This window comes from Caretta caretta, chromosome 1 (assembly GCF_965140235.1).
Source record: "Caretta caretta isolate rCarCar2 chromosome 1, rCarCar1.hap1, whole genome shotgun sequence".
Lineage (NCBI taxonomy): Eukaryota > Metazoa > Chordata > Testudines > Cheloniidae > Caretta > Caretta caretta.
The window spans coordinates 230,153,121-230,166,417 of NC_134206.1; the positions used below are offsets into that span (position 1 = coordinate 230,153,121).

At 41.4% G+C, this 13,297-nt stretch overlaps 1 protein-coding gene across 1 annotated transcript in view; it reads right to left on the bottom strand.

Moving 5' to 3' along the window:
- PARVG (parvin gamma) overlaps positions 1 to 13,297 on the bottom strand; it is a 34,415-nt gene that overhangs the window by 12,382 nt on the left and 8,736 nt on the right. The window contains exons 4-11 of the mRNA XM_048825173.2: positions 9,854 to 9,956; positions 7,798 to 7,938; positions 7,297 to 7,412; positions 6,166 to 6,221; positions 4,162 to 4,184; positions 2,203 to 2,264; positions 2,037 to 2,105; positions 48 to 149 (exon numbers count right to left, since the gene is read on the bottom strand). Coding sequence (XP_048681130.2) covers positions 48 to 149; positions 2,037 to 2,105; positions 2,203 to 2,264; positions 4,162 to 4,184; positions 6,166 to 6,221; positions 7,297 to 7,412; positions 7,798 to 7,938; positions 9,854 to 9,956 — 672 coding nt within the window. The remainder of the gene's footprint in view (positions 1 to 47; positions 150 to 2,036; positions 2,106 to 2,202; positions 2,265 to 4,161; positions 4,185 to 6,165; positions 6,222 to 7,296; positions 7,413 to 7,797; positions 7,939 to 9,853; positions 9,957 to 13,297) is intronic.

A 13,297-nucleotide genomic window follows, 5' to 3' on the forward strand; every position in this document is an offset into this window, starting at 1 on the left:
TAAGGTGTTTGCAGGATCCCGGCTTAAGTAAATAAATAATAACCTACCATTTCCGTAGCACAGTTTGGGTTCAGGAAGAACTCCCTTAAATTCAGGAAATACCCCCCAAGTTGTCCAATTAACAAAAGCAAGATAACTCCATCTGCAAACTATAAGAAGAATCACCTGAGTATTATTTATTAAATTGGCTTTTACCAAAGCCAGAGAAAAAAAGATTCAAAGAGTTTTACTCAGAGAGATAAATGTTCTTCTATGGAAAGAAGAATTGAGAATATACAGTATAAATTATACAAACTGGTGACTTATTTCTTTGACCCCAATTTATACACATAATGTCATTTCCATCTATATAAGGCTCATAAATTCCTATTAGTGTAGCAGGAATGTAACACTGTGTGGAGGATAGCAATACAAATGTCCCATATTTGAAATGTCCCATGTTTGAACAGATTTCAAACAAAAATAAATACGCATCACTACATAAAAGGAAATTTCATCTAGGATTCCTGATAGCAGTCCCTTCAAAAGCTCCATTCTTGGTAATTAACACTGCAGTCTCCAGCCATACAATGCAAGCCAGTGGAATTATTATTGCGTCAAAGGTTTTAATGGTTGCAGTGAAGTGTCAGCTGTAGGCTAGATTTCCCCCACCCTTTCATGTGCATGCCAAGAAGGAAAAAAGCACAAGGAACTTCCGCATCCCAATCTGCTTCCACTTGTTCACCCTACTCAGAGGCATGGGAGAATCACAATTCCTGTACTCTCGCTAGCATAAGGACGGTTTCCCTCCCACTTATGTGCCCCAAGAGGTGCCAGTTGCACCAATGGGAGGTGGGAGGAGACCGAATTATAGCACCTCACCTCCTCACTGGAGTGAGCAGGCTGCACCCATCCTCACAGATGGTGCAGTGTGAACTCTCCCCTGTGCTCTGTGAGGGATGTGTCTGATGAGTGCAAACCCTGTTGGAACTCCTCCAGAGGTGGTGGCTCCACGTTGTTCCCAGCGCAGGGCTGTGCCTCTGGAACAATCATGCCCTATAAATAAGGCTACGATTTTGTCACAGAGGTTGCGGAACTCACAGGATCTGTGACTTCCGAAGACCTCCATGACTTCAGCCCTGGCGGCTAGGAGCTGCAGGGTCTCGCTGCCTTCCACAGCAGCAGGGAGCGGTGAGGCCCCCAACTGCCAGTCACCATGGGCATGGGGGGTACCCCACAGCTTCCGGCCACCGTGGGCAGGGGGATCCCCGCAGCTCCCTGCCAACTGTGGCGGGGCAGGAGGACCCCCACAGCTCCACATAGCGGTGGTACAGGAAGATCCCCGCAGCTCCCCGACGCTGGGGCTCTGAGCCCCCACAGGTGGTGGGGTCCCCGGAACTCCCAGCCACCCCGCAGTTGCCCAGCTCCTTCCCATTTTATCATGGATATTTTTAGTGAAAGTCACAGACAGGTCACAGCTTCCGTGAACTTTTCTTTATTGCCCATGACCTGTCCGTGACTTTTACTAAAAATTCCCATGACAAAAATCTTAGCCTTACCTATAAATTATGACCTAGATTTTCACAAGTGTCCAGTGATTTTGGGTGACCACCTTCAGGCACTTTAAAGGGGGCTGATTTTCAGAGGGCTGGAGGTCAGCACTTTGTGAAAACCAGGCCTCTCGACCATGTCTTAAGTTAGGCACTCAAAAAATCACTAGTCACTATGGACAATTTAGGCCTAATTTTCAAAGATGCTGAGCACCCACATTTCCAACATAAGTCAGTGGAAGATGTAGGGGTTCAAGAGCCTCTGAAAATCAGGACCTATATGACTGCAACCTTGGGATGGTGTTCCATACAAACCCCTTATTTTCAATTACTTATCATATTGGCATTAAAAATCCTCCCAAATTGACACTTGATATGCCTGAACTCAGGCTATGAATGAATGTGTACACTTGCCAAGTTTAAAAGAGAAATATAGGAATTTTGGAGGTGACAGGGAATATTAATGTAACCGACAGACATTTTAACATACATCTCAAAGAGTGCTACCTGAGAGTCAGCATCTTTCACGTTTAATCCTAATTTTCCAACATGCTTGTTGACAAATTGCAAAAGCACCTAAAGAATGGGAGGGGGGAAAATGGAATTTTTAGAGAATTCGTTAATTATATCTTATAATGCAAATGTCAATGTCTGTTTAACGTTTAAAAGTTACCTTTTTCACAGCATCCAGTTTGTCCGGTGCATGTGAGAATAATTCATCAAAGGCATCAGCTTCTATGGCAAAATATTCAATAAATGTTAATTGGGATTCTCTGGAGTAACTACTAGACCAGTGGTTAAAATAAACTGAACTGGGAGTGTGGGAACCCTCCCTGTAGAAGCCCAGGAGAAGTCGAGTTGAGGAAGAGCACTGCTCCCTGATATTCTCTTCCCCACTTCATATAAAAGAGAAGAGAGAGCTGTGCTTCCCCTGACTTTAACTCCTATGTCAGACAAAATAGTTTGTTTTTAATCAGCTTCCCTAATTTTCACAGGCATGGGTTCTCATAGTTTGTGCTACCATTAGCATGAGCCCTAGGCAAGCTGCAGTTCCATGGGCCCTATAGTTCATCTCTTTTCATTTCCGCGCCTTAACCCTGAACATTTGCAATAAAAATCAGTAGAAAATAAGTGGCATATATTACCATTCTTCAGTACCTGAAATTTCCATTGACATCAATGGGAGTTTTGTACAAAAACTGAGGGTGGAGAATGGCCCTACATTCAGTGATAGGAATATTTGCCCATAATTCTAAATCCATAGATTTGAAGGTCAGAAGGGACCAGTTGCGTCTGACCTCCTGCATAACACAGAGCATAGAACCTCACCCAGTAATTTTGAGTAACATTACATGTGAGAATTAGGGCTGGAAATTGGAATGAAATTCGGACATTTTCAGTGAAAAATGGAAATGAAATTTTTGTGAATTCCCACTCCAGTGACCCATGAACACAATTGCTTTTGCCTGAGATGAACAAAGTTCTCCAACTCGATTAAAATCAGGGGCATTATGCCAGCGTAATTAAGAAGAGATTGTGGCTTCTATGGTGTGGGAAGTGAATTCAGCTTTGTTTAGGAGAGAGACTACTCATCAAAATTGGCAGCTATACTACATAAGTATTGAGAGAGTGCCACTGGATCTCATTCTCCCTATTCAATTGTGGGTTCAGTATTGTTGGGAAACAAAGAATAATAAATCAATAGCAGGAATGTGTGTAAATCCTACAGCATTGTCACAAACTAGAGAGCCTTCTTCTGGAGCTAAGCTTTGTGTTTTTCTTCCTTTCTTTAAGCAAGATATATTTTTTAAAAAATAGATTAAAGACTGAAGAGTGAATTAAGGTTTCTTCCTTTGACAGATTCATCTGCAGGTTTTCTGCATTGTCTCAGTTTATAAATGAAGACCACTTAATGAAATAACTGATAAAAAATAAATACATGTTCAATGAAATACTTTGTCTCTGCACTGGCTGTTACTGGTCATATGAATTGCACAGAAGAGAATTAAAGCAGCCCCATTTATTCACTGAGGGTGAAATTTACCCCTTTGCAGATAGCAAGGCTCAAACAGGCCTTGTAAGTCCCCAAAATGGAGCATAAGTGGTATAGAAGCCTTCTGCTGACCCTCTTCACCAGGGTGAATTTCACAATGAAATGTTTTACTTCCTTCGGTGGTTCTGATGGTACATTCAGCTTTGGATTAACCTGGTTGTTAAGGTCTGTTATCAAGTGATAATAAAGTTTCAAAACGTTATTTTGCAAACTAAAGAAAATAGACCTGAATGAAACTGGCAGCAAGTCAGAAGCCCAATTCTACAGCTATTACACACATGAATAGTTCAACTGAAGTAAATGGGATTCATCTCACTTCACCCCTCCATCATTTTGCCTCCCTCGATTTTATTTCTCATTGCCAGTATGGCTTTAGGCTCTCCCTGTGGGGTGATCAAGTAGAACCATGATGGGCCCAGTTCTGATCTCCTCCCAGTATTATACCATTGTAACTCCACTGGATCTCATGGGGATAGCCCTGATTTATCATTACGTCAGTGAGATCCGAATTGGATACATACAACTTTTGAAAACAGTATGCAGTAAAGAAACACTGAATTTGGCCTTCAGAGTACTTACTTGACTGGCCTTCTAAATTCTCTCTAAAGATTCAACAACAAAAAGAGAATTAGCAAAAACATATAGCAGAACTAATCCAATTTCTAAGCAAAGCATATCTGTGCCATAAGGATCCCTATGAAGTAGGAGATAGAATACAGAACCTCACCAGTTATTTGCCAGAGGTAGCTTTCCAACAGACAGTTTTATAGTGCACTGTATTTATGTGTTCTTGGAAGAATATAATATTTTAATTGGCACACAGACTAACGCACATTTATTTTATAAGCACAGTTTTCCAACGAGCTGCTCACAATACTAGAATTTGAAGTTGTGTTAACATATAAAATATAATAGTTGATGATGGAACTGTAGAAGGGAAAAACTGTTTCCAGCTCACGGTGCGACCTCCATAATTTCATTGTGTCCCATGGCTGAGCTCATATAATAATTAGAGAATCTCACAAACTGAGCGAGATCAGATTGTTCTTTCTTTACTACCAAAATAAGGAAAAATTGCTGAACTCTGGTAATATATTAATACAATAGCTATAAATTAGTAATATGTAAACTGGTTTTGTTTTTATACAATTGCAGTTTTAACCTCAGATGTATAAACCTAACATGCTTGGTTTACTAACTATGTCATTTGTCAGGTGTTGCTAAGACCAGTCAAAACCAGTAAGGGCTCTGCAAGATGAATAAATGACTCTACTTCGTCCAATGGCAGTAGTGTTTATTTAGCATGGCAGTAGGTTTACTAAGCCCTGAAAATGCTTAAATTACTGAACCGATTGTAACTAAATGGCAACCAGACATGATGTATAATTGAACTTTTTGGTAATAGCAATTTCAGAATTTTTTTCTGATCAGGTCAATGTGTTGGTGTGACATATTGGGAATATGTTTATATGAACTTATGACTTTCAGTTTGATTTTTATGAACTCTTTGTGTGATTATATGCTTATTTGATTCTGTATGCGGTCATGTAAAAATTACATCTTCCCTCTTTTGCAAAGGGTCTGGCACCTAAGGGGTTGACCCTCGATAAGGACAATCAATAGTTTAATAACCTGGCCCTAGGAGGACAGTGGAGACCACTGGCCAGAGATTACTGACTTACTAATGGCTGTTATCCATGGTAACAAATATAGAGGATGCTGAAGGCCACAGCTAGAGTTAGTTGAACACTGATTCATTGAAATCAAAATGTTCTGATGAAAATTTTGTGAGGAAGGTTTCTAAAGTCCAGGATGGAGTCTTATTAGTGAGTGAGACACACCAACCCACCACAGAATAGCCAATGCCCTACGTCCACCTAGGATGTGGGTGACCCAGGTTAAAATCCCTCCTCCAAACCAGTGACTTAACCAGCGTGAATGCCCTAACCTTTGGACTATTGCCTATTATTGGGGTGGTGTATCTTTTTTCTGCCTCTCTTGTATTCATTCATAAAATATTTTGAAACATTGCCCTTTTGATCTGATGCAGAACAAAAACAAATTTTGAAATCTGGAATTTTTTCATAAAATGAAATTGTTGCCTTCCAACCACCCCTAGCCACAGCCCATAGGGGGCTAGAGGCTGGAATAACCCCAGGGGAAGGCCAGGAAGAGAAAAGGTCTAATAAACAGTTGTTAAAAGAAGACTTACTTTAGCAAGGGGGCCAAAACCAGAAGACAAGACTGAACAGAGAATGGTGTCAGAGGATCCTGGACTCACTGAAGGATACTGATTAATACCAAAAGAGCTCCCAGGAAGGATGAGGAAATTGAGGAAAGGTCTTGTGTTCAGGCATTTGTTGTTTCAGATATGAATATCTCTTGTGCTTTGTCTATGAGTAAAGTGTGACTGGTTTAGAAATTCCTTTGCAGAATGTGTGTGTTCCCTTGTTTTAATTCACAATGTCCCAGAAAAGTGAAACTGTAAATCAGGGTATCAACGTGGGTGGAATTCTGGAAAGCACATGCTTAAGTTATTGGAAAATGTATACAATGTATAAAACAAAATGTTTCTTCTCTTACCTATTCTCCGTGATATATTCCACTGCATTTTCTGTCCTTAATCCTGTTAAGGTACGCTGTTAAACAGAAAGCCAATATAGAATAATATTTAACTGCAAGGACTATAGAAGGAAATGTGTTGGAGTAAAGGCAACTTTTATTAACAGTTTGCAGCTATAAACTTTAAGTTTAAAATATTCACAAGTGCTTAAGTGACTTAGGATCCTAAGTCCAACTGTCAAAAATGACTTTACTGGCGTCTTGTATGGTCAAGATCTAGATCTTCCTGTCAGAGGCTATCCATACAATAAAGCATTTAAATCCAGACTTTCCTCGATGTAAATGTGTAGAGAGCAAGCCCAAGGCATATGCATCACTTAAGTCCCATGTGTAGCCCTTCAAATAGGGATTAAGTGGACTTTAAGGGGGATATAGGCCTCATGCTATGTTCTATATGCAAGGGAACTTCACCCACAGTTAAAAATCTGACTCAGTATTGCCAACTTCCACAATTATATCACAAGTTGTGGGATATGTGATGTTTTTCTTAAAGCCCCAGATCCTAGAGTCATGTAACTATGTGAGGATCTCAGTTTTCATTTCATTACCTAAATAAATAAAATTCTGAAGGTAAATTCCTAGCCCTCATAGGTGTGGAGAAAAGCTTGAAAATGTGACCCAAGTGCACCCTAAAGTCACAAAAATCAGAAAGTAAATAAAAACCCCAAATTTTTAAAAGAAAAATCTCATGATTTTTAGGCCAATCTCAGGATTTTGGGAAGCAGACAAATGAATTTTGAACAGTTGGGGTTATAATCAGTTATAATTTTCCATCCACCAAGAGTAACTCTGCTTTCAGTCTGAATGCCTTTTATTTTACATTAAGTGGAAACAGCAAAAGCGTAGCAGGAAAGTCTCAATGACAAAGCATTGTGTTTGTAGTCTCTGTAGAACGCTACCTCTGAACTGAACACAAAATGGCTGGTTACTCCTGCAAACAACAGATTTCTAGAATTAAAAGGTGAATTACACAGAAAACAAAAGCAGAACAGTTATACAGTGATATTCACCACACTTTTCTTCCACTGTATTTTTTAATTTCTTGTGAGATTTCTGTGACCCCATGGCAGCAAAGGAAAGAGCCATAATTACCTCAATGATTATTACTTCCACACTAATATTTGAAGGGATAGGCAGATCAGGTTGGAAGTGCTTTGCTATTGCAATCAGAAGATATAATGTGCTCAGTAAGTCCTTCTGGAAGATAGCTGTTTCATGTAAAGAAAGCAAATTATAAGTAATGTGCAAACTCATTACAGCCTAATAGTAATACTTTGCATTCCCATTGCCCCTTCCTGAGAACATTCTAGTGCTTTACAACCAAAATATGAAATATGCCTCCAAATATGCTTGTGAGGAAGGGCAGATTAGTCCCATTTTATAGCTGTGGGAATGAGGTTTAAAGAGACCTGTTCAGGGTCAAATAGGAAGTCTGCAGTTAGACACAGGAGAACTGGGTTCAGTTCCTGGCTATATTTCAGTGCCTTAACCCCAAGATCATCCGTCCTTTAGCAACATCATCTTAGCCCAGTAAAACCCCAGAACAATGTATTTTTATGAGGTAATTTCCTTGCATTTTACTTCTCCACATACAATCAACACTCCATTTCAGCTGGCTCTCTTCTAGTTGTAAACACTGGCCCACAGCTTCCAGAATAACAGCAAGTTTACGCTTCTGTTTTTTTTCCGTCAGTGCCATCTTCTCAACATCCAGCCTGAGAGATCCTAGTTTTTCTGAGATGGAGCATAGTTAAAACAAAACAAAGCAAGATTGATGTGTTTTAACAGCACTGTAGAGACAATACAAAATCATAGCAGAAATACCAAAAAAAGTCTTGATGTAAGTGATCAGTATAATTTAATAAATTATATAACGCAGACCCAAAACCTGCAATTGGATGTGCATAGGTACTCCCTTGGGTTCATGCAGAATCTCACTGACATCAATAAGGCTCTGCACATGGTTCTGACTGCATGGTTCTGATTGCCCTGCAGATTGACTTTTAGCCACAAGTGGTCCACACCCTGGGTTTTACCAGTGGGAACTGCAGGAATCCAATGAGTGAATCTGTCCTGTAGATTGGTATATGTGCTGAGCACATAGCAGTTCATATATAAAAAAAAATCTTAGTTCATAGTTGTGACATCACAGCCCCAAATTATAAAAGAAAACCAATCCTATTCATGAGCCTGGTGGCACCACTATGATTTATGATCAGAAGATTAGGAGGTGAGGGCCAATCCAGTTGCAGTCAAAGTAGAGTGGAGAAGAGGATGAAGACCGCAGTAATTAGAGGGATGGTCATGGGGGGAATGGTAGACCATAACTTTAGGCTGGGCATTGATTCAAGAGGCCAAACCTTCAACTAGTATAAAATTGATGTTGCTCCATTGAAGTGAATATAGCCACATTGATTTTCAGCAGCTGAAGTTCTGGCCTGAGGTCTCAGACTATGGCTTTTAAATATATATTGTGACAAAATTCCTCCTCTACCTTGGTGGATCCTGTGCTTACTGGCAGATTTTGCTCACCTCAGAGATTCACAGTAGCCCTCAGTTTGGCCACTTTCGTGGCTCAAATCTGCCATTCACTCAGATAACCTCATCACTGGCCAGCATGGGGAAAAGGAAGGAGAACAATCCCCACAGTCTCTGCTGGTCCACCTAGTGGGTCAGGGGACAGGCCAGGGACCTTCCCCTCTGGTGGGACCCACAGTTCAAGTCAACTTCTCCTGTATCCAATAGGGAGTTGGGGGGGACTTGGGCCTGCCCTCTACTCCGGGTTCCAGCCCAGGGCCTTGTGGATTGCAGCTGTCTACAGTGGCTCCTGTAACAGCTGCGTGACAGCTACAACTCCCTGGGCTACATCCCCATGGCCTCCTCTGTATCCTGAACGCAGGACCTTCCTCCTGATGCCAGATAGCATTTGTACTCCTCAGTCCTCCAGCAGCATACCCTCTCACTCTCAGCTGCTTGCACACACTTCACTAACTGGAGTGACAGCCTTTTTAAACCAGGTGTCCTGATTAGCCTTAATTAATTCTAGCAGCTTCCCAATTGGCTACAGGTGTCCTAATTAGCCTGCCCGCCTGCCTTAATTAGCTCTAGAAAGTTCATGAGTGTTCTGGAATAGTCCCTGTTATTTTACCCAGGGAAAAGGGACCTGCTTAACCTGGAACTAATGTATCTACCTTCAACCGCTCTTTTGTAGCCATCTGGTCTGATCCTGTCACAATACATATATATGTATAATTGTAGAGGTGATTCCAGCTGGTATTTATGGTAATATCATAAATCATATTCACTGTCATGGCTTACAATGTCATCAGCACCTCTTGGAGGTGTTATAACCTCAGACTTCAAAGTTAACCTTTTTACTCTCTATATAAACAACGGAATAAAAAGACTTTCCAAAGGTTGGTGGGGAAGGGTAGATCAAGCACCTGTTCAGGATTACAATTACCACATATGGTTCACAGTGCAGTGCTCATGTCTATTTGAGTGCAAGAGGCATTAATAATTAGTACGATACCAGCAAGCAAAGCTGTTCTTACAGTTTAGTGTGTTTGGTTTTTATTTTATCTGTGAGCTTCTGCACTGAAGAGCATGCGAGATTTATTAGGGAGCAGAGCTCAAAGAAGCGACTTACCCAAGAGATGATGAAGTATCAGCCCATCAAACAGATCTTCTTCCAGGCTTTTTACTACGATGTGTTCCTCTTTCAGGGTTGTGTTAATCCAATCTATCAAGAGCTGCAGGGAAAAATCAAACAGTCAACAATGATATATCTGTTGCTGGAACAAAAAGTGGGAAAATAAATGGTAACACTTGACCACCACAAGAGTGCACCTTTCTCCTTTGTCTTTTGTTTTGTTTTCATCCTCCATCGAGTCTCTCCTTGTCTTTATTTTATTTCAGTCTTCTCTCTCTCTCAACATCATGCCCCTATTTTCTCTTTCCAACTCTCTTCTCTCTCCATTTTCATTTTCTCTCCTCCTCACCCACATCCGCTTTATTTTCAATTCATCTCACTAAGTGGCATATACACAGTATGTAATGGAACACATCTTTGTGTGGTAAAGGAAGGTGCTCAGATTATTTGTGTCCTCTCTGCTGTGGTTGATCGAATGTGTTTCAGCACTTCAAAATATGAAATGCTTAAAGGGTAGAATTCATTCTGTGCAGAAAGCCAGTGAAACCCACCGGTGAATATGTGTTATGGGTCCTCTTCTGTGCCTGATCCGCAGAGGGTATTAGAGTAGCAGCCGTGTTAGTCTGTATTCGCAAAAAGAAAAGGAGAACTTGTGGCACCTTAGAGACTAACAAATTCATTTGAGAATAAGCTTTCGTGAGCTACAGCTCACTTCATCGGATGCATTCGCTGTTTATTTTCCACTGAATGCATCCGATGAAGTGAGCTGTAGCTCAAATAAATTGGTTAGTCTCTAAGGTGCCACAAGTCCTCCTTTTCTTTTTAGAGGCTATTAGTCTGTTATAGCCCAGCTACAGAGATTTGGCTCTAGCTCAAGCTGTGACAGCTCATGCTTTAGTTCTGGAAGCCCCCAGTTCTATGGTCCATGCTCATGTCTGTCCCAATTAAACCCTACTTGGAGGGCTTAATTGGTGTATCAGTTTTGTGCTGCTTCTCTGCCCAGTGGTGAATGGAATCCTGAATAAGCCTATTTTCCCCTCATTAGACTGTTCGTCAGGCTGAAACATTCCAGTCCATATTGTTACTCTGAAGACATGCTTCTCAAAGAAAAATGTATGAAAGAAAACTTAAAAACCCTATGAGATGTTTGAAAATTCACAAGAAACTAAAAAACCTCTCTGCTCTATATTGATGAGCTCTCAAAGTGTGTGTAATGTATATTCAAAGCCAAGAGACAGCAGGATTTCACTCAGTGAACTGTGGTTCTCTCTTCACCTAATGCCTAGAGTTCAAGTTCTGACGATGCATTGGATTAGTGCAGTTTGAACTGGCAAGCTGAGGGCAGTGGCATAAGCTGATGAACTGCACTGCTGAAAATAGAGTCACAAGCTTCCTGGTTCACCTGTTTTATCTTTTAACAGCCATCTCCCTAGCCTACAGCTTAGGCAACATTGCCTTACCTCTAGCTACCAGGGTCTCCCCAGGCAGCAGTACAGAGAAGTGTATCTGAAAATACAGAAGAAAAGAACAGGTAGGGAAAGGAAAAAAGAGTAGTTGAAGCAGAACTTTGCTACTAACTTCTTCTTGCTTTTAGCACTTCACATTTTACCTGTAGTTTAATAATCTTGGCAACTGAGGTGGCCCATCTTGCAGCTTATATTTCTTTGCCCCCAAAGCCACCCTGATAAGAACACCCAATTAAATCAGGAAACTAATTTAATATTTTCCACAAGTGAGTTTCTTTGCTTCTCTAAGGCAGCCCTTGAAGCGACTCCAATGTCTCCCATTATAATTGCCTTGCTAAAGGCTCGCTGTCAGAGCTGTGAACTCTCCAGACAAGGAAGACAATGCCTGCCACTCCCCGATATGCCAGAAGGAATTACTGATGATGAGCAACATAAAGCATTCTCTCTCTTCCCCTGGCCAGTGAGGAAACGGGTGAATCCAGTGGTTCTCAAACTTTTGTACTGGTGACCCCTTTCCCATAGCAAGTCTCAGAGTGCGACCCCCCCCCCTTATAAATTAAGCACTTTTTAATATACTTAACACCATTATAAATACTGGAGGCAAATAAGGGGTTTGGGGTGGAGGCTGACAGCTTGCGACCCCCATGTAATAACCTCCCGACCCCCTGAGGGGTCCCAACCCCCAGTTTGAGAACCCCTGGGTTAGTCAGTCAAACCCAGGTTGCATGGTCTGTAACCATGAATGGGGTCAACAGCAAAGCTCACAGGAATCTTCACAATCACAGGCTAAAGAAATCTTTTATTTTGGCAACTTGTGAAGAATGAATTCAGTGTCTTTAGTGATTCCTTTTTGCTATACCACCTCTCAGATTCTCTCGTTTATTAAAATATGGTAATGGTAAACCCTGTTGCAAAAATTAAATCCTTCATGAACCGATTGTGAGCTCATTAGGTTTTAGGAAACATATAATATAGAAACACACAAATATATGTTTAGGGATTTGTGAATATGAGCTATACATACACACCAACACTCAAAGGGCATTTTTAAAATACCTGTCACAAAGTCTGTCCTATCTCGGGGCCTCTCCTTCTGCCCCTCCACCCCCACGAACATGATACAGTTCTGTGGTGACCTGGAATCCTACTTTCGACGTCTCCGACTCAAGGAATATTTCCAAAACACCTCTGAACAGCACACTAATCCACAGAAACCTTCCTACCAACACTAGAAAAAGAAGGATTCTGCGTGGACTCCTCCTGAAGGTCGAAACAACAGACTGGACTTCTACATAGAGTGCTTCCGCCGATGTGCACGGGCTGAAATTGTGGAAAAGCAGCATCATGTGCCCCATAACCTCAGCCGTGCAGAACACAATGCCATCCACAGCCTCAGAAACAACTCTGACATCATAATCAAAAAGGCTGACAAAGGAGGTGCTGTTGTCATCATGAATAGGTCGCAATATGAACGAGAGTCTGCTAAGCAGCTCTCTAAACACCACATTCTACAGGCCATTACCATCTGATCCCACTGAAGGTTACCAAAAGAAACTACACTATTTGCTCAAGAAACTCCCTGAAAAAGCACAGGAAAAAATCTGCACAGACACACCCCTAGAACTCCAACCAGGGGTATTCTATCTGCTACCCAAGATCCATAAACCTGGAAATCCTGGACACCCCATCATCTCAGGCATTGGCACCCTGACAGCAGGATTGTCTGGCTATGTAGACTCTTTCCTCAGGCCCTACGCTACCAGCACTCCCAGCTACCTTCGAGACATCACTGACTTCCTGAGGAAACTACAATCCATTGGTGATCTTCCAGAAAACACCATCCTGGCCACTATGGATGTAGAAGCCCTCTACACCAACATTCAACACAAAGATGGACTACAAGCTGTCAGGAACAGTATCCCCGATAATGTCATGGCAAACCTGGTGGCTGAACTTTGTGACTAACCCATAACTA